At 43.0% G+C, this 25,455-nt stretch overlaps 1 protein-coding gene across 13 annotated transcripts in view; it reads left to right on the forward strand.

The window, feature by feature from the left end:
• LOC133350332 (liprin-alpha-1-like) overlaps window positions 1-25,455 on the forward strand; it is a 351,308-nt gene that overhangs the window by 270,218 nt on the left and 55,635 nt on the right. For 10 of the 13 annotated variants that reach the window (XM_061564572.1, XM_061564571.1, XM_061564574.1 and 7 more), the window contains 5 exons: window positions 324-588; window positions 6,106-6,243; window positions 11,974-12,113; window positions 12,635-12,807; window positions 17,886-17,979. In XM_061564572.1, coding sequence (XP_061420556.1) covers window positions 324-588; window positions 6,106-6,243; window positions 11,974-12,113; window positions 12,635-12,807; window positions 17,886-17,979 — 810 coding nt within the window. The remainder of the gene's footprint in view (window positions 1-323; window positions 589-6,105; window positions 6,244-11,973; window positions 12,114-12,634; window positions 12,808-17,885; window positions 17,980-25,455) is intronic. The other 3 variants (XM_061564578.1, XM_061564580.1, XM_061564584.1) reach the window with 1 other exon arrangement.

Here is a 25,455-nt window from a genome sequence, read left to right on the forward strand (position 1 = left end):
GTTTGATATCAATCAACAAATCAAACCTCAGGGAAACGTGTTCGTTTTCCATTTACATTGTAAGACCCCCTCCCCCCGTCCTCCCAACAGTATCAATGGGTACACAAGCTATCGATCGGCATAGTATCCCAACTCACTAACTAAATAACAAACTATTTTTTATTTCACCAGATAAGGCCCACTCGGCTATATAGCTCTTTTTTAGAAGTGACCTGGGCCACAAACGAGTGTACATTGATAGCTGCCAATTGCACGTTGATTCTAAATGTTATCCTATGGCAGCATTGACGCTCTTCCCGAAACCACGTCGCGCGTTCCCCCAGGCTGATCCAGGAGGAGAAGGAGTCGACGGAGCAGCGCGCGGAGGAGATCGAGTCGCGCGTGGGCAGCGGGAGTCTCGACAGCCTGAGCCTGGCGCGCCTCCGCAACAGCGCGACGGCGGCGGCGGGGGGGACGTCACTGCCCGTGTCGCTCACGGGGTCGTCGCTCGCCAGCTCCTCGCCGCCCGTCAGTGGCCGCTCCACGCCCAAGTTCACGCCGCGCAGCCCCGCGCGCGACGCAGACCGCTCGGGCGCCGGCGCAACCCTGGTACGCTCGTGCCGGTTCCACCCTGGTCCACTCGCGTGCGAGCGTCGTGCTGTCCGCGTTGGGCGCCCCGCGTCGCCGGTCAGCGTTCACAACGTGGGGAACCTGCTCGCAACGCCGGTCTCGAGGGCTGCTGCCGTCACCCGTGGTTTTTGTCGCAAACTGAGCTCTCGATTTCCGAATCGAACTCTCAGTCGAAGTGGTAAATGGGTAAAGGTGCAGTCCTGCAATTGCTTTCTCAGGCCACTATTTGTAGAAGATCCTCCACTGGAGACCGCTCTAGAGATCCTCTCTTAGAGGGTATTTGGCCTGCTCTGCTACATTGGACAGACTCCTTGGAAGAGGTGAGAGTACGCAAACTTAACCTCACCGTACGTGTCCTGCCGATCAAATGATTGTGGAGTACCAATTTTTACTGATGGGTTAACAGAGGCAGGGAATATTTTAAAGAATAATGTCCATTTTTTTTTACTATCGCATCCAGCAAATGAAAGTGAACTGGAGACTCCTGGGTTAAGTGAAGTAAATACTTTGCTTAATTACACCGGGTGTAATGTTGCCCCCCCCCCCTCCTCGTGTGCCTGTGCCAGCCTTAATAGGTGCTCGCTAACGCTAGGCTACATGGGGGATCTTTGTTTTATTATGACTTTGTGCTGGCCTGGGGAGCAGCAGTGTAGTGGTTAGCGCACTGCGCGACGAACCCAGCGACCTCATTTTAATTTTCCTCTCATGACCAATAACAGTCGTGAATATTTTAACCGGTCCTGGGCCTTGCCAAGGTCGACTCAGCCTTAAATTAATTCCTGGGGTGGTGTATAAACATCACCACTGGGGAGACAAAGACGACCCAGCGTGGTGTTGACCACCCACCTATTTGTATGCTGTGCTGGCCTTTAAAGGTGCTCGCGAACAGCACTTCGCCGAACATTTTCTTAAAAGCTACGTGTAGGATCTTTGTCTTTGTATGGCACAGTGCAGGCCACAACACACCATCAACAAATGAGATCTTTGTCTGTGTATGTGTGTGTGAGTGTTCGTGTGTGTAACTGTGTATATGGAACTTCTTTATCACTCGCACACAATACCCCACTCTCATTCCGCTCACAGCATGACTCAATTCTCATGTTTCACCGCACTCGCGCCTAGCCTAGCCCACACCGTTAGCTTAGCGGTTGTGTCAATAGAAGGCGAGCTCAGATGGAAATGCTGGCACTGCACCCGTGGCAGTGTGGCTCATTTAAAAATTAATGGTGTATTTTAAACATTCAATATAAAATAACTCTTAGCTCCCTCTGTATTGAGCTAATACACACACAGAGCCTCGCTTTTGATGGCTGCACGACAGAGTGAATCGGGCATGTGAATGAATAATACAAGTACAGGGGGCAGCCCACGTGACTCTCCACGGTGAAGCGCACGTGGGTGGCTGAAAGGAAAACTGGAGTATTCGCAATTCTTTTTGAAAAAAAAAAAAACCTCACGTGCTGTGCACTCGCAACATTTGCTGGTAGGCCGATGACTAATGCGGACGAATGGTTGTCGAGCATTATAACAGTATCGGCGGCAGGCTTTCTCAAGTTGGCCTGTTTGCTAGATGACCGCATGGGGGTGAGTGCTTTGAAACGTTTTAATTCTAATGGCACGTCATGCATAGGCAATAGTTTCTAAACACGGGGCGAATATCATCATCACCACGATGCCATTTGATGCGCGGGGAGGCCTTTGGTCTCAGTCCAGCGCCGTTTCCGCTGTGGGCATCGTTCAACATGGACCCAGCCGGGTCGCTCAGCGGCAGCGAGAGCAGCTCGCAAATCCGAAAGTTTCCGAGTTCAAAGCCTGCTTTGGGGGTTGACTTGGCGCCTTTCTGCGGAGTCGATAAAACAAGCACCAATTTTGTGGGGGAAGCTTTTAAAGTGGTTGTCCTATGGGATAGCCTTGCCCCCACCAGAGGAATGGGAATTTCTGCCACTTGCTCAGGGCTCTAAATAGATGGGCAACCGCCTCATTGCTCATTTGTGCAAGAAATTACTTTGTCATGTGACCTCCTTTGCCAAGTACCAAATTATTCGAATCGGGTTTCCCCTTTTTCTGCCAACGAAACAGGTGTTAATATGTTAAAACACCAAACTGAAACCTTTTTGTTGCCAGAAGAAAGGGGAAACCCTATTCTCATATTTTGGTACTGGCAAAGGGGAGGTCCCATGATGTAGCTACTCACCCCGAGCTCTCATTACTCTGATAGTGCATTGTCTTTGAGCTGTACGCCTTTTGGACGGCCTCTGGTTTAACACCGTTTTGAGACTAGGCTCAAAAGAAAGGTGTCTCTGGCGTGGACCAATCAGTTTCAAAGACAATGCATATATTATCAGAGTACGTTTTATGTTTGCATTCTGACCACAAGTATTGTGGTTAATGTAGACATGATTCCTTGTAAACGGTTTCAGTTTGGTGTTTTAACATCTTAACACCTGTTTTGTTGCCAGAAAAAAGGGAAAACCTATTCTCAAATTACTTTGTCTTTTATTTTAGAAAAGCTGTAGCAAATTATCAAAATAAATTCGAAACAGTAAACAGTGTTAACTGTCATTCGCCCAATAGCAGACATTGCAGCGTACTTGAATGAGTCATGCCGGAGCAGGTCATCAGTATTCTTTTAATCGGTGGGTCCCAGTCGGAATCCTGCGATTCCTTATGCAAGTTTTATAGTACCGATCAGTGCTCTTGCTTATGCGTAGGCTTTGTACTCTGCAAGGCGTGAGTGCAGGAGCACCGCATGGACATCAAGAGGCATGTGGATCGCCTGGGGGTCAATTTCACTTGCCACTGAACCATGTGCTCGATGGCTCGACTGCAGTGGCCGGCAAAAGCCTTCGCAAAATTCAAGTTAAACACAACTAAATAAATACGTATTTTTTCCCTTCCCCCCCCCCCCCTACAATCCAACCATGGTCATGGGTTCTCATTCTTCACTTGTGGCGCTGAGCAAATTGGCAGAAAATTCTACATTCCTATGCCAGGTCACCAGTTTATTGTTTTGAACAAAAATTCTCAAGGCAAAATAATAAGGCATGGCGGTTTTACATCACATAAATAATCAATTGATGGTAATTACATCAGAATCAGAATCTTAATTTAGACTGGAGGAGAAATCCAATGAGTTATGACGCTATTTTTCACAGATGTCCAGTATGGTCGGGTAAGCAATTTACAAGAAATAACAATCCCCCCAAAAAAAACATGAAGAATATAGACCATTTTAAATGTGTTTACGTGGTTTTGTGTTTGTCTAATGTGGGTTATCATGCTGCTGGTAGGCACGTGTAGATGACGTGCAGAATGAGGGGGGTTAGCGCAATGGATGTAATGGTATGACAGGTGGGAAGGGCACTAAGGTTAGACGAGTACGCAGCGTGCCGGCTCTCCGTCAGGCGAACACGGCCCGAGTATAATTCTTCCTCTCATCGTAAGCATTTACTCTCGACGACGACGACAAAAAACTATTTAAATGAGTGCCCGAGACCATTGCCGAGAAATGAACCAACCAGAGCGCCTCGTGGCCCATGGCCGCCTCCTGTTGGGGGGGGCGGGGGGGGCAGGGGGGGGGCAGGGGGGGGCCCTCGCTATCGACGACAATTACAAAATGCTGCGTTTCAGTCGGTGTTTTCTATTTCTTTCCCCCCCCCTGCTGCCCGCTTTCTATAAATGTAATTTTATCACGTGAATGTTTAACGCCGGTCCCTTTTGAAGACGGACGTGCATCAGCACCGGGTCACGTATTGCGAGGCGGTTTAATTGCCGCCGTAAAAACCTGATCAATTTTCATCTTGGGTCAAGACAGCGTAGGGGGAGGGGAATAATGAATTACCACACATTAGCCTCTTGAATTGAGGTTTTTTTACCCCCCTGCCGTGACCACAATGCCGACCGCGATGATTACCGCTCATAATTAACCATTTTCACCTGTAATGCTCTGAACATGTGGATTTAATGAAATTAATATATGTGGTAGGCTTGCTGGAAGGTCCCCTCCACATGCACATCATCATTAATTGCATGCATTCGTTAATCGCGTGTCCGTGCTCTTGTTAGGTGTGTTGCAAATGGTTTAGTGGTTTGCCGAGGCATTTAGAATATTTAAAATAGATTAGATAATGTAATGGGTGCTCTTTAATTACCTCAGAAAGTGTCACAAATTCTCAAAACTTTTTATTTATTTTCGAGTCGGTTCGTCAATATACTTTATCGAATGAGGAGATTAAACGTTTTGTCTGTTGCATAACAGAACGCTTACACTTTAGATGTTTTTTGTTCCTTCGTAAAGTCAATCCTGCTCCAAAAAATGTTGTTAAATTGTCCACAAGAAAGTTAATCTCTCTTTCATTGTACGTGTTCAAAGTGGTAATTACAAAAAAGTTTACTTTCATAGGGTTTTATAATTGCAAATAATAGTGTGTGGTATTTTTAGAGAGTTTTGTATATTTGTTTTTGGTCAAGGAAATGCATGTTAGCAAAGGTGTTGATAATTACTACACATTCAGCATCTTAAGTGTTCAACAAATATGTTATTTCAAACCGTACCTTTTCGTAAATGTGTTTACTCAGCTTGTAAAAGTAATTATCAAGATACCCTGACGTCAAATATTTCTGGCTACATAGACAATAATGTTTAAATCAAGCATGCAATATCGTGCGCTTTTGTGTAATACAGTATTTGCTTCCTTTAAAAAATCACATTGTTGTCTTGCCATTGTGCCAACGTAGTTTTAATCATTCACCCCGTGACTCGTCGTGCGTTGTCATTCACTTTAGTGGCGACGAACAGTTTATGCTGAGGTTTTTTTTTTGCTTTATGCCTCTCCTCGATCAAGAACCCATTTGAAATTCAAAACGGTGGAGCTCCACACCTTGACAGTTTTGTCACGCTGTGCTCTAAAGCCAAAGGCCCCATCTCCGGTGCTCCGTTTCCATTGCGTATGCTCTGTGCCAGCATGCCCTCTAATCCCTGGCACTCAATACGTAAATAACTGGCGAAAGGAAACAAGCAATGCCATCTCATACTGGGCTCGCAAAATGTAACTCTTTTATTGATGACCCACACATTTAAGGTACACATGGATACCATATTTCTAAAGACGCCATTAGTGCGGGCCACTTATTCCTGAACCAAAACGAATGTTCATTGTTTTTGTGTAAAACATAGCCATCACGTTTCCTAGCTCAGCGTTGTGAACATAACGTGCATTGAACAGTGAATTATCGTGTCGAATAAATATCAATGATGAAACTTGTCGCTTGGAACAAGGGAACCTCATGTGGCGCATGACGTTGGTTTTGGCTGATGTTCCTTCATTTAATATTGTTTCACAAAAATCTAACGGGTTTCTTCTCTCACAGGAGTTGCCGTATCTGGAGATGTTATGTCCGTTGATCCCCCAACACCATCGTTTGCTCTGCTCGTGGCCGCTGTCTCCATGACATGTGCGTGCGCGTTGTGTGTGTGCGTCTCATTCCTGTGTGTAGCCCACCATCCAGTCCGAGTCTTCTCCCCAGCCTACAGTGACCTCATCCTCTTCAGTCTTTCAGTTTCCATCATCTGTGCCTGCAGCTGTCAATGCTCCCTCCCCCCCCAGTCTTCCCTCCACCGCTGTTCCATCGCAGGTATTTCCATGCAGCTTTGCTTTATGTACCTGCTAGGCATTCTCATTTTCCAGTGGTGGTTGAGTGGGTGAGTTGAGGAGCGTTTTTAAAAGGACGCATGCGTCATGGGCGCTTTTCATTTGTAACCATGGTGCAGAAAAGCCTATTGCCTATCACCATGTTTGTATTACTGTTATCATCCACTGGCAACATTGCAGAACTGGTCATAGATATTCTATGGATCATGCAAGGTAATCCATTGGTGCTAAGATTCGAGCGCTTAAAACACAAATGGAATCTTTAAATTCAATCCTGGCCTCGATTGACTTGTTATACCTTTGAGGTCAATAAAATTAGTAGCGCTTTACACGTGTCGTCGTAAAAAGTGAGTGTCAAACGTACGGGCCTATGCTCCTGCCATTGTAACGTTGAATTTCCACCACTGATTCGGCGCTGCTGTTGGAGACAAGGTGCCACCAAACTGCTCACTTGAGGAGGGAGACTCTCTGATTTTGACTTGACGTTCAAATGAAAGTGACACGCCCGCTATGATGAACCGCATCCTTATCTGCCGAACGCTCGCCTGGCATTGCACGTCAGGCGTGGGAATTTGACACGCATCCAGACATCCAAGTCACTTTTGTGACCCGGAAAAAGAGGGCCCCAGCCAGCGCATGCATCCCGGTGCCGCTCTCACTCGTCTCGAGCGGTGATGCGGCAGCGTGCTCGCCGCTCGTGGCAGAGGTTCACAGTTCGAATCTAGCGGCTGCCCTGATTAATACTGTGGTGTGTAAAACCATAATGATACTACGTGCCGTCTGCTCTGCTTCGCAGTGGATGTTAAAGTTCCCTGGACTTAATTTACAAAGAGGAGACCGTTGTGTGCTAGTGACATGGTCAAAGTTTGGCAAGTATGAAAATTACCCGCAAACTAATTAACTGGAGATTTGTACATGCAATCATTGTTGGCAGACATGCCCCAGGTCGCTCTTGAAAATTAGACTGTCCTGGCCTCTTGATTTCCTACCTGGTTCAACAAAACTTGAAACGTCTTCCCCCCCCCCCCCCCCCCCCATTGTATAGTCCTCACGCATCGGGATTCGGTATTCATTCGGTGAAGAAACTTTAGCGAGTGCTTTATGGCCCCCGAGTTTCCTTCTTCTTCACTTGCCCCACACATAAACTCTCGTTGCCGGCAGACCTTGACACTGCGCAGACGTGGCTGGCAGGGAGATAAACGCAACGTCTTGTATTTTATTTTAACACCTTTAAGCTTGCTTGGCTTCTGTGGCTGCCGCCGCCGCCGTTGCCTTGTTTGCAATGACATTTATCTGAATTATGCACACACGCGTGTCAGGAGGCAATTAAAACGGCGATTTTACCCCGAGGGCAGCCACCGTGCATGAATAAAATAGTTACATTTGAGTAAGCTTCATGTTAATAGTGGCTTTTTTGCGTTTGCCTTTATTGAGTTTAACATTCCCTTCACTTGAGCTTTTCTTCATAAATAGGTGCAGTTTTAGCAAAGCCGTGTTTTGGTATTTGCAGCATACATGTGCTATCACAACTACTTCCGCGAACCAGGCAACACATTTTCTTGGTTCTTTCGGTAAAGTCACGTAGAATGGAAATAATAAAATAATAAAAATAAAACATAATAAAATTATTCTCACGACGTTTCGGCCACAACGCAAGCAGCCGTCCTCAGGTGAAGAACAGGTCTGTCGAGAAGACAGAGTCTGAATGACACACCCCAGGCTTGGAGGGTCTATTTAAGCTGGGATGGAGGGGGGAAGAGCACCTTGACAAAATAATTTGCATATCAAGAGGAATTTAGCATATTTATGGGAAATGCAGATATGCGATTAGTACTACACAGACCTGTTCTCCACCTGAGGATGGCTGCTTGCGTTGTGGCCAAAACGTCGTGAGAATAAGTTTATTATGTTTTATTTTTATTATTTTATTGTTTCCATTCTACGTGACTTTACCGAAAGAACCAAGAAGATGAATCCCTGCAGTCACGAAAGCTTTAAATCGAAATTCAGGCAACACATTGTTTGACGTCATATGACACGTGTTGGATGGTTGTATGACTATTAATTTTCTATATAGGAAGATTATGTTTGTTATGAGCAGTAGTTTTTTTCCCAGTTGCTATGTATAGTACAACCCCAAACGTCCAACACGCAATGTAGCCTAGCATGAAATGTCACCATTGAATAGATACGTTAATGCATTTCTTATTGCATTTATTACGATTGTAAGAAGTTGTGAAAGGAGATCATGGGATGGAATTCCCAAGTTAAGCAATAAGGGGAGAAACAGAAAGAGAAGTTACCTGAATTCTGTGAAGTGGTCAGTGTGATAATCACAATTGAATGTTCCATTCCCATAGTTGACACACAATGTTTGTGAATAATTACCAATTCCGGACATTTGCTGCCGTGTGCACCTTAAAGAAGCCATTAGTTTGCAATTAAATTGTAAATGATAGAAATTAAAAATAAAACGGATCACCAATCACCCCAAGTTTCTTAAGAACACCTGAGCAAACACATTTATTCATCTTATTTCACGTTTAACAGTTAATTGACATATATTACAATGAAGAAATTATAAAAAGCACATTCATCATGGAGCATTTTAAGTGTGCGCACCATTACAGTAAATCCTAAATTAGAAACTGCCATTTGTATGAGTTTGTAAATGATTTGTGCAAAAAGTTCCATTACGTTTTTTTTATAAACCTAATTAGTTTGCACACATTAATTATTGAGGAGCCATCCCATCCTCTCAAGAAGACAAATGTTTAAAAAAACACTAAATTCGAATTTAATATATTTACACTGCAACCAATTCCTCATTGGCAAAATGAGTGTCGTTATTTAACGTTTACCACCAGATGCTCCAATTCCATTCCGTTTAGTTACAATTCGCTAAAAAAATTGTTCACAATATTGATTTAATTATGATTAGTTGCTAAATACCTTTTCTCTTAAATGTTTTGAAAAATGTATTGTGAAGGGTTTTAATATCAGTTTTAACCCCATTCAAATATGTATAACTCCCTCTAAATGATCTGTGATGTGTAATTGAAAGTTAATCATCCTCAGGACAATTATACTTTCCGCATGTTTAATTTTCATTCTGGAATGCGTATTTTTGAGCATTTAAAATGTTTGTATTTTTTTACTGCATCTAAATGCTTGTACGTGTAATGACTTGAATTAAATTTGCTAATTTAAAACATATTTTAATTTGTAAAACAAGATATCTGTACATGTTACGAGAGCCTTACTTGTTACTAAAAGTTGAGTATATTTTAATGAGTTGGGGACAAAACGTCACGATAACTTTGGCTGTCAATTTAAATTAGGTGTTTCTTTAGTTGAAAGGGTGTACAGTTGTCGACACAGTCTCATGGTGCTCGTAAAAATTCAAATCACCTCTGTGCCTTCAGAAGGTGTTCTCAACAAGCTCAAAACAAATTATTTTCGAATTATTCGCAGATAGGCGACACGGTGTGTGCCCTGTCAAACGTGAATGCGCCTGAGTGATATATTTCCATAACTGGGGGAGAGAATGTGAAAAAATATTTGTATGCGACCGCTGTTGATTCATCACATTGTTACATTTTTACGGCATTCCGTACGCTTGTGCTGATGATGAATGTATTTTGCAGCAAACAAAATGACTTTGAGAAATACGAAGATAAAAAGAATTTCACAGTAAAATGCACGAAGACAAAATTGAAGGAAAGTAAGAATGAAAACCGATTTAAACTATGATACGAACAAACTTTGAGCCCAACAAAATATGGTTTTCACCACTCCAACAGTTAGCCATTTTATTCCAAACATCTACCTTTACAAGGGCTGAAAAAAAATGTCTATCTTTTTCAAACTGAATATTTCCATTTAAAAGTGAAAATGTTCCAGATAGCATTGAAATGTTTCTACTCCCAAGTTGCAAAAAAATATAATATTCTGTGGGCTTGACAGATTAAAACTGCCGTACAAACTTTCACTTACCAATCCTCTTTTCCATAGAGCGCGAGAATTCTCTTCGGATTATTTAAGTATTTTCACTTGCAGCGGTAATGTCAAATCCATCATTAATATATTTAATATACCCTAAAGGCTGCTGTTTGAAATTTTACTGCGTTAGCTTTAGCCTCCCGGGCAGTTGCATAGAATTTTCTCACTTGGATTGCGTCTGAGGGGCCTACGCATATGACTCTATTTTAATTCTAGGGAAAGAGAAAAAAAATCAAACTAATTACAAAAATAAACACAGCATGCAGGTAGTCACACCGCTAACAAAGGCAGCTATGCCCAGTTTGACTTGCTATGTTCAGCTTATCTCTGCGGCCCAGCGCTCTGGCCCTTCGTGACTCATTTCTAAGCCGTCCCCAGGGATCACGGATGCCTTGCATTACATCAGCAGTGCCTGACAGCTCAGTAATGTACCTTCACGACTGGCCTGTTTTATTGCTTATTGTTTTCTGTTCTCCCCTTTTCCGTTCGCTCACTTGTCTCTGCCAAGCGAGTGATTTAACGAAGTGTCACGGGGAAAAAGGTAGCACGCCCAGCGCTCAAACGGTTGCCCGTGTTGTGTCGCTGCCTCCATTTGAAACCTGGCTGCTGCTGCTGCTGCCAGTGCCGGAGTCGCTGTATATTTGGCTGACGTGTGCCAACAGGGCGATGATAAAGCTGGAATACGTTAACAAAAATGTACCCTCTACTCAAATTAATTCCTTTTGTGTTTCTTGATTTTTTATTATATTCCCTACTCGCGTTATATTAATTTTCTCTTTCAAAATGAATGGACCGAAAAAAAATCTATGAAATGCAAAATATGCTTTTGAAACTCATCAGGAAACTGTACGATTTCTATCTCTGTGGAGCACAATATAGTTAGTTGCATCTTTGGGCCGTCATAAATTTGAGCGTTGTGTGATATTAATGCAAGGGGTTTCTGTGGAATGAAAAAGAGAAGGATGATAGGATAGAATGGAGATGCATAAAGCCTTTTTATATAGGCAAGAGGAACCCGTTCTTTTGTTGGCACACAGCATACTATCCCCTCAATGATTGACAGCTGTTACCAGAACTTTATGAAAGTGCTTATGTCAACTGGCTTACATTTTGTTTAGGTTTTGTGTAGCCTTGCGAATGTGTGCATTAACATTCACCAAGAGCCGGTGACGAGTGACAGTTTCCAAATTGAAATTATTTGCCTGTAGATAGCTCCATTCTAAGATTATGAGGTCAATTGTGTTATGATATTCGGCAATAGTTTCACGTGCAGCTTAGAGAAGTCATGTTTAAAGTTGGGACAATGCACTCCACACCAAATAGAATATTTCTAGATGAATATTTCAAAATGAAACATTCCCAAATTTACATTTCTATCAGGGCCCCATGGTGTCGACAGAAATGCAGTCTCCAACTATCATCCGCTCAAAATGTTTGGGCCCTCTAGCTCTCTGTATAAAGAGGGGGACCATGTCCAGACAAGTTACCTATCATATATGTTTTCTTCGTTAGGGCAAAGTTATTGACAAATTTGTTGCGTTTTTGTCATCTGTGCTTGCGCCTCACCGCCAAAGCAGTATCAAAATCATTTTCTATAATTTTACCCATGTGAGGGATGTTCATAGTCACAGCCTCGCATCTAATACTCCGACCCTCTCTCCGTCCATCCCTCAATCTCCCCCCCCGCCGCACCCCTCCCCCACCACGCCAGCCGGCCGGCTCGCGGGACGATGCGCGGGAGGACAAAGCCACGATAAAGTGCGAGACGTCTCCGCCGCAGACGCCGCGGTCTGGCCGCCTCGACCGCGTGTCGCAAGCTCTGCACTCGGCCAGCCAAGAGGACATCCGAGGGTAAAGGGCAGCGCCGTTAGAAACCCCTCCGAACGCGCCGGCTGCGTTGCAGTGGCGCTTTTGTTTAGGCCGAGGAAGGCATGTAGGCGCTGGTCATCCGCAAGGTGCCCGCTCGGAGTAGGGTTATCCGTTTTGCTGACGGAGGCAAATCGCACTGTCCTGTTGAATTATAGTCCGAACAGTGTCTGGGTGGGAGTGACAGAGCACGGAGCGGGCGACGATCTTCTCCGCCAGTGTACTTGCCTCCGCATCATTAAAACGCATGGAAGCACCCGGCAACCGTTCACATTCCACCGTGATTCCCTTTTACCGTGAGGATGCCATTGGGGTTTGCGTTAGAATGTCTTCCCGTTAGCCAACTGACACAATTGCAATGCATGGGAGACGAATGTTGAATGGGAAACATTAAACCACTAACGAGCGTAAATGGGGCAGACGTGCGGTGGTGGTCGGATGGGGTTTGAGATCACGTTTCAATTTTCCCTTTGCCGTGTGCCCGGAACGTGATTTGCTGTGAGCAGGTCGTCTGGCTTGCAGGACGGAGCCAGCAACCCAAGCTCCAGCAACAGCAGCCAGGACTCCCTGCACAAGGCTAAAAAGAAGGGCATTAAGTCGTCCTTTGGCCGCTTGTTTGGAAAGAAAGAAAAAGGGCGACCTCTCACACCCAGCAAGGAGCTGGCATCACCTGGCCAAGGTGGGCAGAGCTGCTCCTTTATCTTATGGCTGTCCATTGTTTTGGACAAATGCTCTGTCTCTTTCTTTTATGGGTCATCAACTCAACGGCGGGTCTCTGGGGTCTTGGTTATAAAAGCCTGTGGAAAATTTGTGCCGGTCTTGGCATGTGCAAAGAAGGATGCTAAACATTTTAAAATTTAGTTTTGAGATTGTAACATGTTCTGTTGTTGAGCCGTTCGTCTGCACTGTTTACACGCGTGTGTTATTTAACATAGCTACATATTTGGCCGTTGTTATGTTTTGATGTTTAAAATATAAAATACTAAAACTGCATTGATATATAGAACATAAGAGAGAACCCTGTCGTAGTTGTAATTTTGTGTCGTGGTCATAAAAACTATACAGCAATACAATTATTTCCATATTGTGGTAAAATCTATTCGTGTAATGTCATGGTAAATTGTGGTCGAGCGGCACAACCCTCGTAATTTTCTGGCTCACTCCAAAGCACCATTAACCCGTTCCAATTCAGTTCGTTTCATTGCCTCCTGACCAAGATCCATCAGGAATCCCCACTTTATGACTCATGACTGGACACATTTCCAGCTTTAGGGTATTGTGGTGAGTGTAATTAAAAATGGCGAGCCGGGCTTCAACCGCGTTGAGATTATGACAATGGTATACCATGCGTGCCCTCATCACAGAGTACGTGAGAACAACTCAATTGAATAATCGTTTTTTCCTGTGCAGGGTGGCACTGCGGGTAAGAGTGCTAAACGAATAACGGGAAGGATGCGAGTTCAAAACCCGGTCATCAGGGCTCGTCCCTCTCGCATCTCACTAAAATGAGTACCGCTTTGTGAGAATTCAACAGTGATGTTGAGTGGTTTCGAGACTTTCCCTCCACCATCGGAATGTGGGATTTCCACCAGTGGATCGGGGAAACGTGCTGCTGCATGTCAATTTGAGCAGGGAGACAACTAGACTTGACTTTGGTTTTTTTATGAAAAGGAGGGTGGAGAATGCCGCTTATTATAAGTACAAACAAAGCGTAACGGACACGAACATGTGTAGTTGTCATCGATTGTGTAAGAGCCAATTACGTAGCTTTATTATCCGTAGCACGCGACAGTGATGCGGACGTAAGGCAATGGTTGAGAAATCACATTTTTAGCCCCAGAAAATACCAGCGCATGTATGGTTTGTGTCAGACCTTCTGACAGATCTGGCTGTATTTCGATTTAAAGCTTTCGTGACTGCAGGGATTCATATTCTTGGTTCTTTTGGTAAAGTCACGTAGAAGGGAAATAATAAAATAATAAAAATAAAACATAATAAAATAAAATTAGGACGCTGTCTTTCCGACAGCTCTGTTTCTTCACCTGAGGACGGCTGCTTGCATTGTGGCCGAAACGCTGTGAGAATTTTATTTTATGATGTTTTATTTTTATTATTTTATTATTTCCCTTCTATGTGAGTTTACCGAAAGAACCAAGAAGATCTGGCTGTGGCAATGTTTGAATTGTTTTTTTTTACTATGATAGGGGTATATTTTCATGCACCATCACAATACTTTGTAATTCCTTTAGAATTTCTAAAATTATTTCTTTTACACTCATCTTTCTTTTCCCAGATAAATGGATTTGGTAATCCGTTGTCATGGATTCACACGGCAGTGTTAACTATATTGTGTAAGTTTACCCATGTCCTTAAAATATTCGGATAAAAGGATTTTCACTTTATTTTTTATAGTGGTGTTAAGCAGCATAGCATAATCTTAAATTCAACTCTCATTGTACCAAGGGATATGGCAAATAAATACAAACATACCAATACACTTTGGCAACAAGCAGTAAAACAAGATTTGATAATGAGGTGCTTATAGAAATTTGGTATGTGATTATTTATTTGTGTTTATTTATGGGTGTTTTTTTTTTACGTGGCCAAAATATGATCAAAACACGTTAATAGTTTCTCATATACACATACATTGTGTAATACAGAAATGTATATATTTTTTCCTTGTTTACTCAGCAAAGCCTCACTGAGTGTCATGGCTGGCTCTCCCTCCCCCTCCCCCCTGCTCTTCATTAATGTCATCAAGTTCGGACTGACACCCTCCTTATTACACTTATTTACCCAAGAAACCCATCACTGCATCTCAAGACTCATGAGGAAAAAGAAGTTTTTCACAGTGGGGGGGGGGGGGGGGGGGACTGGTGATTGCTTTGTAAAATCGCATTTAATCATTTGCAGTATCATTTTTTGTTTACGTTTTATTAAATAATATTTGGTCTCTGACGCCAGGTGCACAATGGCCCACTCTTGCGAATTGGTGTCACGGGGAATCTTTAATGTCCGCTCGCACGGCGCGTATTTAACGAAACAATAGCCATGTTATTAATCGGGGTGGCCCTCTCGGCTCGAACCACGAGCCCTCCGCGCGAGACCGCTGGGCCGTTTCACACCGCGATTAGAGCCTCGCAACTTTTCAATACTAAAAAAAGGTGATAATTGTACCCACCAAAAACTTCTATTACCTTCGCAGTGAATTTACATAATGTCCCCACTACTTGGGGTGACCTTTTGCAGGTATGATTTCTCCCTTGAGATGAGGCATTGGTCCCTTGAAGCCCAGCCATGGGGTTCACATTTCCAAACCTCATTTAAAATCCAATTTGGTGTTGGCAAGACCAGACTGTGTGCATTCCATGCACTTTCAAAGTTGATTATGCGGTACTGGAGCTCAGCTATCTTTGCCATAGCAGACGTTTTGCTTCTAAACCTCTGAAATGTGCGATGCTTCTCAGCAGCTGTACGCCAATGAGGATACTATGATGGGTGTTATTGTTCGCTTTTGGATGTCGTGGTATTACATGAACAAAATATGATTATAGAGCCCTTGTTTACAGATGCTGTGGAACATTATTTTTTAAACTATTTGCCATGTGAATGCAGATAACAGAATATTGTGTTTATCTGCCCTGAATAACACACTCAGAGATTATTCCAACTTCTTATGTCCAGCTCATATGCTAGATAACTCAACGAATTATGACCAGTGGTTGATTACACATACACGTGTGAGTTCAATTCCCTGTCCTGATTGTGATTCCCAGCCACGGCTACCATCAGTGGTCAGTGATAACTGAGCTCGTTTTGGTCCTCCCCTCCTTCACCAACCTGTACTCACCAGCATGGTAAATTATGGTCAATCAAACCCTATGGCTTGACACGGCATGGGAAATCTTTAATCCAGCAGCGGATCAAAAAGGAGCTGAAAAAAATCGTCCAATAAAGATTGTAAAGTGGCCATCTGCTGAGATGAGCAAAAAGGGGTGGTGCTCGTCCCCATTGGAGGCTATTGGCTAGTGGTGGGAATGCTACGTTTCCATGGTAAGGGATATGTAGGATAACCATGCAAGACTCCTTACAAACTGGTACTTATTTCATCAACCCCAGAGGGATGGTGGACTGAATCAACCACCAACTGCCAGTTGAATATATCTGCCTTCTGATTACGAGTAGAGCTCTCCACCTACAGTGCCACCCAGCCAGAATAATAATGTTAACATAATTAGAGCGATCATGCACGACTTCCCATGATTCAAGGCTCTGCTTCCAAACAAGGCCCCGCAAGTCGTATTTGACGAGCGAGCGATGACGACGCTACGTTAAGCACACATGTAATGCACCGAGATGTTTTATTGCTAAGAGCATCTCTTTGATTGTGTTTTTTATGCAAACAGGCGACTGTGAGTATACGTTTTTAAGGTTACTTGTCATTTGATCCGTGATTAAACGCGGCACTGCATGCTAAGCATTACACAAAAGTAACCGACACATTACTGAACGTTTTGTGCAGAAAGAAACGTGTGCATGAGCGTCCGTGTCGGTTCACAAATGCATTGTGCACGGCTACGTTGCTCCATTATCAACCAGCCTCCCTAAACCTGCTGAACCGGCCTGCCCTAAGCAAGCATGCATGCACCCTGGCCCCCCGTGCTCTGCTTCATCCCCATGCTGACCAAGCTCCGCCGGTCCCACCCACTGGTGCGTTCAGCCACCGCGTGACGGCCACGTCAGATGTGTGTGGCCGAGGCTCTGTCTGCATCATCATCATCATGCTGTCGCCAAGTGCGTGCCGGCAAAACGAGTGCGCATGGCTGCGGTGCTTTGTGTGCAAAATGAGCTTTTCGTCACACTGCCACTAAAAAAGGACAAATGTTTAATATTGGCCAAGGGTCCTTCTGCAATGCAGAGATTTTGAGGGGATTTTTCTTTTTTAGAAGATTATAATCAGTTGTGCTCGTGCATCACAACCAACGCAGGCTCACTTTGTTATTCGCTTCTCTTCATTTGCTCTGCGATTAATATTGCGCAGAATTGCCTTTGTCGCTTGCAGTGGCTGTCTTATTTGGAAGATGTGTCAGTAGATGCCATAACAATTTTGAAAAAACGAATAATTCATCATTTGTTTATTTTCCTCCCTGATAATATGCATTTCTTTCTCAGAAACGTGGTTGTTGTTTTACTATCATGTCTGAATTATGATAAGCATCCTTAACATGTCTTATTTTAAAATAAAAGAACATGCTCGATAAGTCTAACCAATTACAACTTTATTGTTGGAGGGTGGAGCAGTGGCATAATGGTTAGCACACTTCATTGTCAACCCAGTTGATTCCCAGACATGGCTGATATCATTGGTGAAAAGTACCTGAACCTGTCCTGGGTCCCCCCTTCATCAAACGACAATGGCTAATGTGGTCAAGTATGGACATACAACCTCATTAATTAGAGCATCAGAACCCACATCTGCTACACTTAGTGATGCCTCTGTAAGCTGTGTTGTAAGGTGTGTCTCGTTGACGAATACCAAAGTGAACATTTAGCTCGCTGTCATGTTTCTGTGGCTGGGCCTCGTGTTGCCCGACCTGGTGTCCGAAGTTATTGCTCCACCTCCTCCACGTGCCGGCAGTTTTTACTTCCTGAAGACGCTGCTCCGAGCACTCGGAGCAAAACATCAACCCAAACAAACGGCACAACCGCGACAACCTACAGGGGAAAAATGGGGACTCTCTTTCTCTGTCGCAGGGGGTTCGGCTGAAGGTGAGGGAGGCTCTCCGGAGGGTGTTGGCCTCGCAAAGTTGGGCACCCAAGCGGAACGGGACCGGAGACTCAAGAAAAAGTGAGTGGAACCTCACAGGAGCCCTGCCATTCAGTCAGCCAGTTCACATCTTAGTGCCAGCGTTCAGTGTTTATTTAAAAAGTCGCACGTGTCAAAGCGGTTTCCTGTTTTTTTTGACCATCGGCATTAGGCTGTGTTCAGCTTTGTCGTTTTAATCCACATTCTGTTGGTGTGTGCCAGTCCCTACTTAGATTTAACAGTATTGTAGGACAACCACACTAGTTCTCATGACACTTATGTATACATATGTAGAACGTGGTATATGCTACATGGCATTGGTACCAAGTAGTCCAGTGTATACATGCTCTGTGGCAATTTGTATAAAATCGATAGTTTGATTTCCAGGGGAACACCAATGACATTCATTGCCCCCCCCCCCTGCTTTAGTGACCATAAATCACGTGCATAAGATCAGTGCTTCACTGAATGCAGTTCATTTTCAGATTTAGAGTTTGAGATATGACCGAAGCACTCGGTGGCCAAGCCTTGCGAATAATGTGGTTTGTGTCGTTAGCCACTGCGCTGTACAGCCACTTAATTATTAAAATTAAATTATAAATTGTTGTAATTATGCCCGTGGATATTTTCTGCAAATGTAATATATTCCAAATCTTGAATGTTAGTTATATTATGGCACGTGGTTTCTGTTTTATATTCACCGATTTATGTTTAGATGTTTACATATTTGTACCTCCACCCCTTTCTGTAGCATGTCTTGCATTTCCTCCTAGTCTCAGCTGGTAATTAGTATAGGTGGAATATAAAATAAGGTTCAAGTATATGTGTGTATTAGTCTGCCGTGGTATAATGATTAGCACGGTGGACTTGCAATACAGATTGTTTGGTGATGGCAGCAGCGTACAAGCTCAAATAATAACAACAAAATCAATACATTCGCCAATGGCACTGCTGTAAAATATAACAAATATATACATGTTATATTTATGTGTCGGGCAGTGGCCCTTCATAGCACATAAAAGCATGATTACATATATAATAAATATACAATAATATTGAAAATATAATTGGTGAGGTTTCGGGTTAAAAAAAAATCACGATTATAAATTTTTCTATTTTAAGGAAGTGTTTTAGAAAAATGTTTTGAGTTTTTGTTGTAAATCTAGAGGTTACTGTTTCGTTCTCCTGTTGCAACAATTGGGCAAGTTTCTTAAATTCCTCCCCCCCCTCCGTACAGTAAATAGGTTCACAGCACAGTTAGTCAATCGGCAATTGGTGTGTGGTGGGGTAAAGTGTGGCTACTTCCACCCTCTAGAGAGGTTCTCCAGAATTGCTTCTAGTGTAGGCCGTTCTGCCAGCAGTGACGTGAGCAAGGGAGTGCAGGGCTCCGCCTTTATCACGTTACAAAGTAAGGTACAAGTGCATGCGTTTACTCGGAATTAAATTTGTACGTTATTCACTATCCAGTAATTGCTGTTGAGACATTGGAAGTGAAAGTATTTTTGACATGCTTACGTCTGCTTGTCAAGCCTTATTGTGCCCCAGCATCTGTCATCACATCCCATTGTGGACATGAAGATGAACATGATTGCTTGTCTGTCTTTAAAGCAAGTAAAAGCTCGTTGCGAGCAGATGCCTCTTCTTCAAAAGAGACCTGGGTAAAATATAAAGAGACTAAACAGTAAAAAAAACCTATAGAAAGTAACAGGCTCCCGATTGTGGGAAAAAAAAATCGAAACAGCAATTAAATAAATGACGTCAACAATATTTAGAAATATAAAACAGAACAATACACTGAATTCCTAGTGTATTGTTTTTAAGCTTAGGTAATCATATAATAAATTTCGATTTAAAGCTTTCGTGACTGCAGGATTCATCTTCTTGGTTCTTTCGGTAAAGTCACGTAGAAGGGAAGTAATAAAATAATAAAAATAAACATAATAAAGCAATTCTCACGACGTTTCGGCTACAACGCAAGCAGCCGTCTTCAGGTGAAGAATGAGACACTGCCAAGCTAGGAGCTTATATATAAGCTGAGTTGGAGGTGGAAGAGGTGGAAGAAGGCGCTCTTCTTCCACCTCCAACTCAGCTTATATATAAGCTCCTAGCTTGGCAGTGTCTCATTCTTCACCTGAAGACGGCTGCTTGCGTTGTAGCCGAAACGTCGTGAGAATTGTTTTATTATGTTTTATTTTTATTATTTTATTACTTCCCTTCTACGTGACTTTACCGAAAGAACCAAGAAGAAGAATCATATAATAGTTTTTACTCAACTATTGAAGAAGTGAATATTATTGATTTCAGACTAAAGAAAAAAAAGTTCAGGTTAGAGGTCATGGAACAATACGATTTTCAATCGTGCGCGACCAGAAATAAAACTCCCAAAAATCAATTTTATTCCTTGAAATCTGTTCACAGTCACTTGTGAAAAACATTCTGAGAGGTCAGTTTGACATTGCTACTGGTCATTATAACCTTTGGGTGATTTTATACACAGTGGAGGCCTCTATACATATAAAATATGGTTTTCTTTAAATTGGATACAACTCTGCAGAACTGCAATCATCTACCTTTTATGGTATGAACTCATTATGAAATAGAACATCTGTTTAATAATATTTAATTCCGTTTCATGCTTTGATGTTTATTTGTATCACCTGTCAAGTAAGCACCTCTCTGCACTTGGCAATTTTACGAGTTTATATTTTTATCTTTACATTATTTTTAGCTTAGTAGCAAACAAAGACTTGTGAGAATGTAACAAATTTGCTAACAAATACTAATTAAGCAATAGACTTGAGCTGGCAATTAGAGCCCGAATTGATGATTGAACTGCTCCGTCCTAAAGGTTTGATTGCTAAACTATGACGAGCTTAGCAGTAAAGGACACTTATCTGGGCATTAGCACAACACCAACACCGTCTCAACCTCGAACAATATTTTATATGTTTCTGTTAACGTGTAAGCCTCAATGATTTTGTTCGACTTGTTGACCCACCAGTGTGTTTTTGCTGTCTTAATTATCGATTGGCATGAGTGAGGTTCATAGGGTAACACAAAGTCACCCTGTGAATCAACGCCGACATGACTGATAGGGTGCAACAGTGAATCGCATCGGGCTCTTTTGCTAGCCATGTAACGAGATGCTTAGTCGCACGCTTCAGTTTTTGATAAGCCAGGAATTTCCAAAAATAATTCCCTAACATTTTCGCATAACACTACTGTGTTATTAAGCCTCACACATATTTTATCCAGCCATGCCTTTTATGGGCTTTTGTAGCTGCATTTCTATGATTTGGCATTTGATGTGTGGCAGCTATTGAGTTTAAGTACATCCTTTTTTTCTATCCCGCTTCACATTTGCAGCATTCAATCTACTCCTACTTTTAAGAGACACTTAAAGGCCCCACCTCATTCGCCTGGCGTTCAAATGACACGAAGCTTGGCTGTGCGCCTCAGTTACGAACCTTAATATTTGCGAAATATTGTGCGAGTTACAAATTGCCTTCTCGTTGAGGATATACTCATCATACCATAGGAATGTAGAATTTCCACCACTGGCTCGCAGCCACCACTGGAGATGAACATCTCATGCTTTTCTTAGCAGGGAGATACTTACTTTTGATTTCGCATTAAATTCACATGCAGATGCTCTCGGCCGTTGTCAGATTGCGTGTGCTCACGAATGCCTAATATAATTGGCACTAACAGAGTGAAACCATTATTTACATCAGGGTTCTTGAGTAATTTTCAGAGGGCGGCCACTTTCGCCGATTGAGACATCAGTGTGAGGGCCGCTACACATTTGATTGAAAGCATTGGGGTTTGATAGCAGCACGACGGGGGTGTTATCACGTGGTGTGTATCGTCGGGGGCCACACGTCAGGGGCTGCACTAAAGGCCACCAGGGGCTCTCAGTGGCCTGCGGGTCTTGCAATCAAGAAAACTGATTTACATCAATATGGAAAGATTAATCATCGGTAAGCTTCTTCTTGGTTCTTTCGGTAAAGTCACGTAGAAGGGAAATAATAAAATAATAAAAATAAAACATTTAATAATTCTCACGACGTTTCGGCCACAACGCAAGCAGCCGTCCTCAGGTGAAGACCAGGTCTGTCGGGGAGACAGCGTCTGAATGAAACACCACCACGATTGGAGCGTATATTTAAGCTGGGTTGGAAGGGGTGACTTTACCGAAAGAACCAGAAAGATGAATCCCTGCAGTCACGAAAGCTTTAAATCGAAATTCATCGGTAAGCTGTGAGCATCACACATCGAAAAACACAAGAAGCCATAATATCAACAGATGGTACGATGAATCGTTTACAAAACAGTTGGGCATGCCTTATAATTATACACTTTACTTGCTGTGTTTAATGTTAAGTGTATTTACATATCTGCCCCATGTAGATGCTAGGCTACGGCCATGGCTCTACACACATATGTTTATCCGTGTACGGCCCAGGTTTCGCTGCCTTGTGTCTCCCAGTCGTGCCTTTGGCATGGGTGTAAGGACTGTGCCTGGGCCGGCCTCCACTCGGCCATCATAGTTCCACCAGCCCTCCGCTCGTGTTGCCCTCTACACCATGCTGGAATCGAGGTGGAATCATGCCAATTGCTGGCACACAGCTATCAGAAATATGTTTCAACGGTGATTCTGGTCAATGATGGCAGGATTGTATTCACCATGATACCGAGCATGATCACTCTTGAAGCATGCTACATATGCATTTTCTATATGTTTCCATTGGTAATTGCTAAATAAAAAGTTTCAAAGTATTACATTGGCATTGGCCATTTAAATGTATGTCCGATTCCTGTGCAATACATTTCAGTGGCTTATTACATAGGAATTGATTATACGTTTCCACGGTGATAGCATTAAGCCCACCAGCCCCCATGGGTTCTCCATTCTTGCCTGAAAGCCACACCAGGCCCCATGCAGCCAGGGCCTCCCACAAATCAATGATTCCACCTTTCCCATAATATTGTTCGGAATCATATGCGATTTTAAAACCTCAAATTGTGATTCAACACTGCGTACCGCGAGATTTTCCCAGCTCTAGTGACTGCCCCATCTATAAAGACATTCCACACACAATCTGGGCATTTACTAATAAAGTATTCGCGCTTGTGGAATTATTAAATTAAAGTATAATCCTGGAGGTGTGATCGCCTGTGTCTATCGTGTAGAGTGCCTCGTCACTGTGCCTTGAAATAGATATCACTTTCTGGAAACGTGCTTTGGGTGTGTTTTCAGAAATGGAAATAATATGCCACACCAGAATACCCAGCACAATTGTTTTTATTAATTGTTAAAAGTAAAACTTGTGACTGCTCTGTTAATTTACCAAACTAAGAATTTTGTTTCACGCGTAAGCAACCATGTTTGCCACACGCATTTTTATTCCAATGACATGCATTCAAATCGTGTTCTCACAACCTTTATAAAGCAAGTGAAACATTGAAAATCTTTCCAGCTTCTACTTTAGTGCTGCAACGGTGTTCACGCCTGACAAAAAGAAAAGTCAAAGTAACTTGGATTTTTTTTTAATGTTCAGGGCCAAAAATGACGTCGTTAATTTGTTTTATTATTTTATTAATATGTGACCATGAAACATCTCACGGTTCCTATCGTGAATTCCATCTTGTTGCCGCGAAGGAAAGGTTCTTTTCAGATCTACAGACATGGCCTTTCGTTCAACATTAATGCAAAGCAGTCCATTGCTCATAAAAAAAACTATCACATTAAATGGTGGGATCGTTTGGTCTAATTTAGTGGCTGGAATTAAAACTGCAACTTGCTAATGCTCTCTATCATTAACAGAGGTATAGGAAATGCAAATGTCAGCGCCCACCCTAAACCCAAATGCACTGTGCTATAGTGAAGACATTGAGTGCTAATTCCACAATCATTTTCTGTGACCAGGAACTTAACGTTCATTTGCAAACCTAACAATCACTTGTTCTAGCCAATCGCTTGTGGGTTTTTTTTCCCATCGCAGAACCTGTTAGCAATCAAACGTACTGCTTGTTTCGAGCACACTGCGAAACCATGAGGCAGGCAGACGCGCAGACACATTTGCACAAGCATAAAAGACAAAGAAAAAGATCCCCCGTATAGCCTTAGACTGTTGGGGCAAGTATTGTTAGCGAGCACCTATGAAGGCCAACACACACGGCGCCCGTGGGCGTGGGTGGCGAGCAGCACCATGGCCAGGTTTGTCTCCATAGTGGCGATGGTTACATTCTGCACCAGGTACTTATTTGAGGCTGAGTCGACCTAGGGGATACCCAGAACCCTTTCAGATAATCGCCCCCAGTGTTGGCCGTGAGCAGGAATCTAACTCGGGTCGCCAGGTTCGTAGCGCGGCGCGCTAACCTCAACACTTACTGCTCGCCACGCATGTGCACACGCGCGCACACGCACGTATGCACTGAAAATCACAACACAGACACTAATTAATGATTCCAGCCGTGTGGCGAGAGAGGTACGGGCATCAGCGTTTCATTTACTGAGACTGGGCGGGAGGAGCTGCGAGAGTCCATTCTGAATTACGTTTATGGGCCCCCATTTGGCTTTTGATGGACACGAGACTTGTTTAATAATTTGAAAACTTGTGCAGTGTTCTTAACTGCCGCGGGGCTGTTGGCGCTGCCCGTGAGAGTGATGGGTAAATCACTGGACGGATCGCAGCCTCGACTACAAAAAAGATTTCGGGCAGTCTGTTCAATATGGACAGCAGCATAGAGGGTGGGATTTTTTTAATCAATATAACATTACCGGCACTACCTAAGGCCGATAAATCTTTATCTAAAATGAAAGGCCCAGCTGCTTGTCTCATTGCCCTTGCAGGCTGTTATGAAGAACAGTGATCTTACCATTCACTTAATCCCTCGTGATCTAATATGAATGGAGCTTATGGAGGACCCACGTATCAATTTGCAAGGTCAAACGCTTACATAATTAGACTTCTCAATACAGATTTGCCTGTTCTTTCTTTTGCTTGTGTCACCAGATCAAAGAAAGTCGTGCTGATAGTTGTTTGTCTCTGCTGATTGAAAAGCACTGGATGTTACAAGAGAATACATTTCTCAATGTGTAACTCGGAGACGGGAGGGAGAAGTCGGCTTTCAAATTAATATTTCACACATTTAATGAAGTTCAACGACTGCATGATAATGAATACAAACATTCATAAGAGAGCTCACAAGTGAAATAACCTTCACCCGAATATTTAAGCTTCGTGGAAGTGCATATTAAATTTGTGAGAGTGTGCCATGTTTACTTAACGTATTTCTTTTACTGCCTTCATCGATAAAAATTAATGGTTATTTTAAATTAAGCACATTTTTCCAAGGACATAAAAAGAGCAAAAAGTTAAACATTATTATATACGTGTGGTATCAGCAAACAATATCAATCTTGCCGTTTAATTACGTGAGAACACTGTGATGAGATGTTAACTACCTTGCCTGGTATACAGGAGGTCGTGGGTTCGATCCCCACCTTGACAC

Source organism: Lethenteron reissneri, chromosome 33 (assembly GCF_015708825.2).
Source record: "Lethenteron reissneri isolate LAM-NWPU_2019-01 chromosome 33, ASM1570882v1, whole genome shotgun sequence".
Classification (NCBI taxonomy): domain Eukaryota; kingdom Metazoa; phylum Chordata; class Hyperoartia; order Petromyzontiformes; family Petromyzontidae; genus Lethenteron; species Lethenteron reissneri.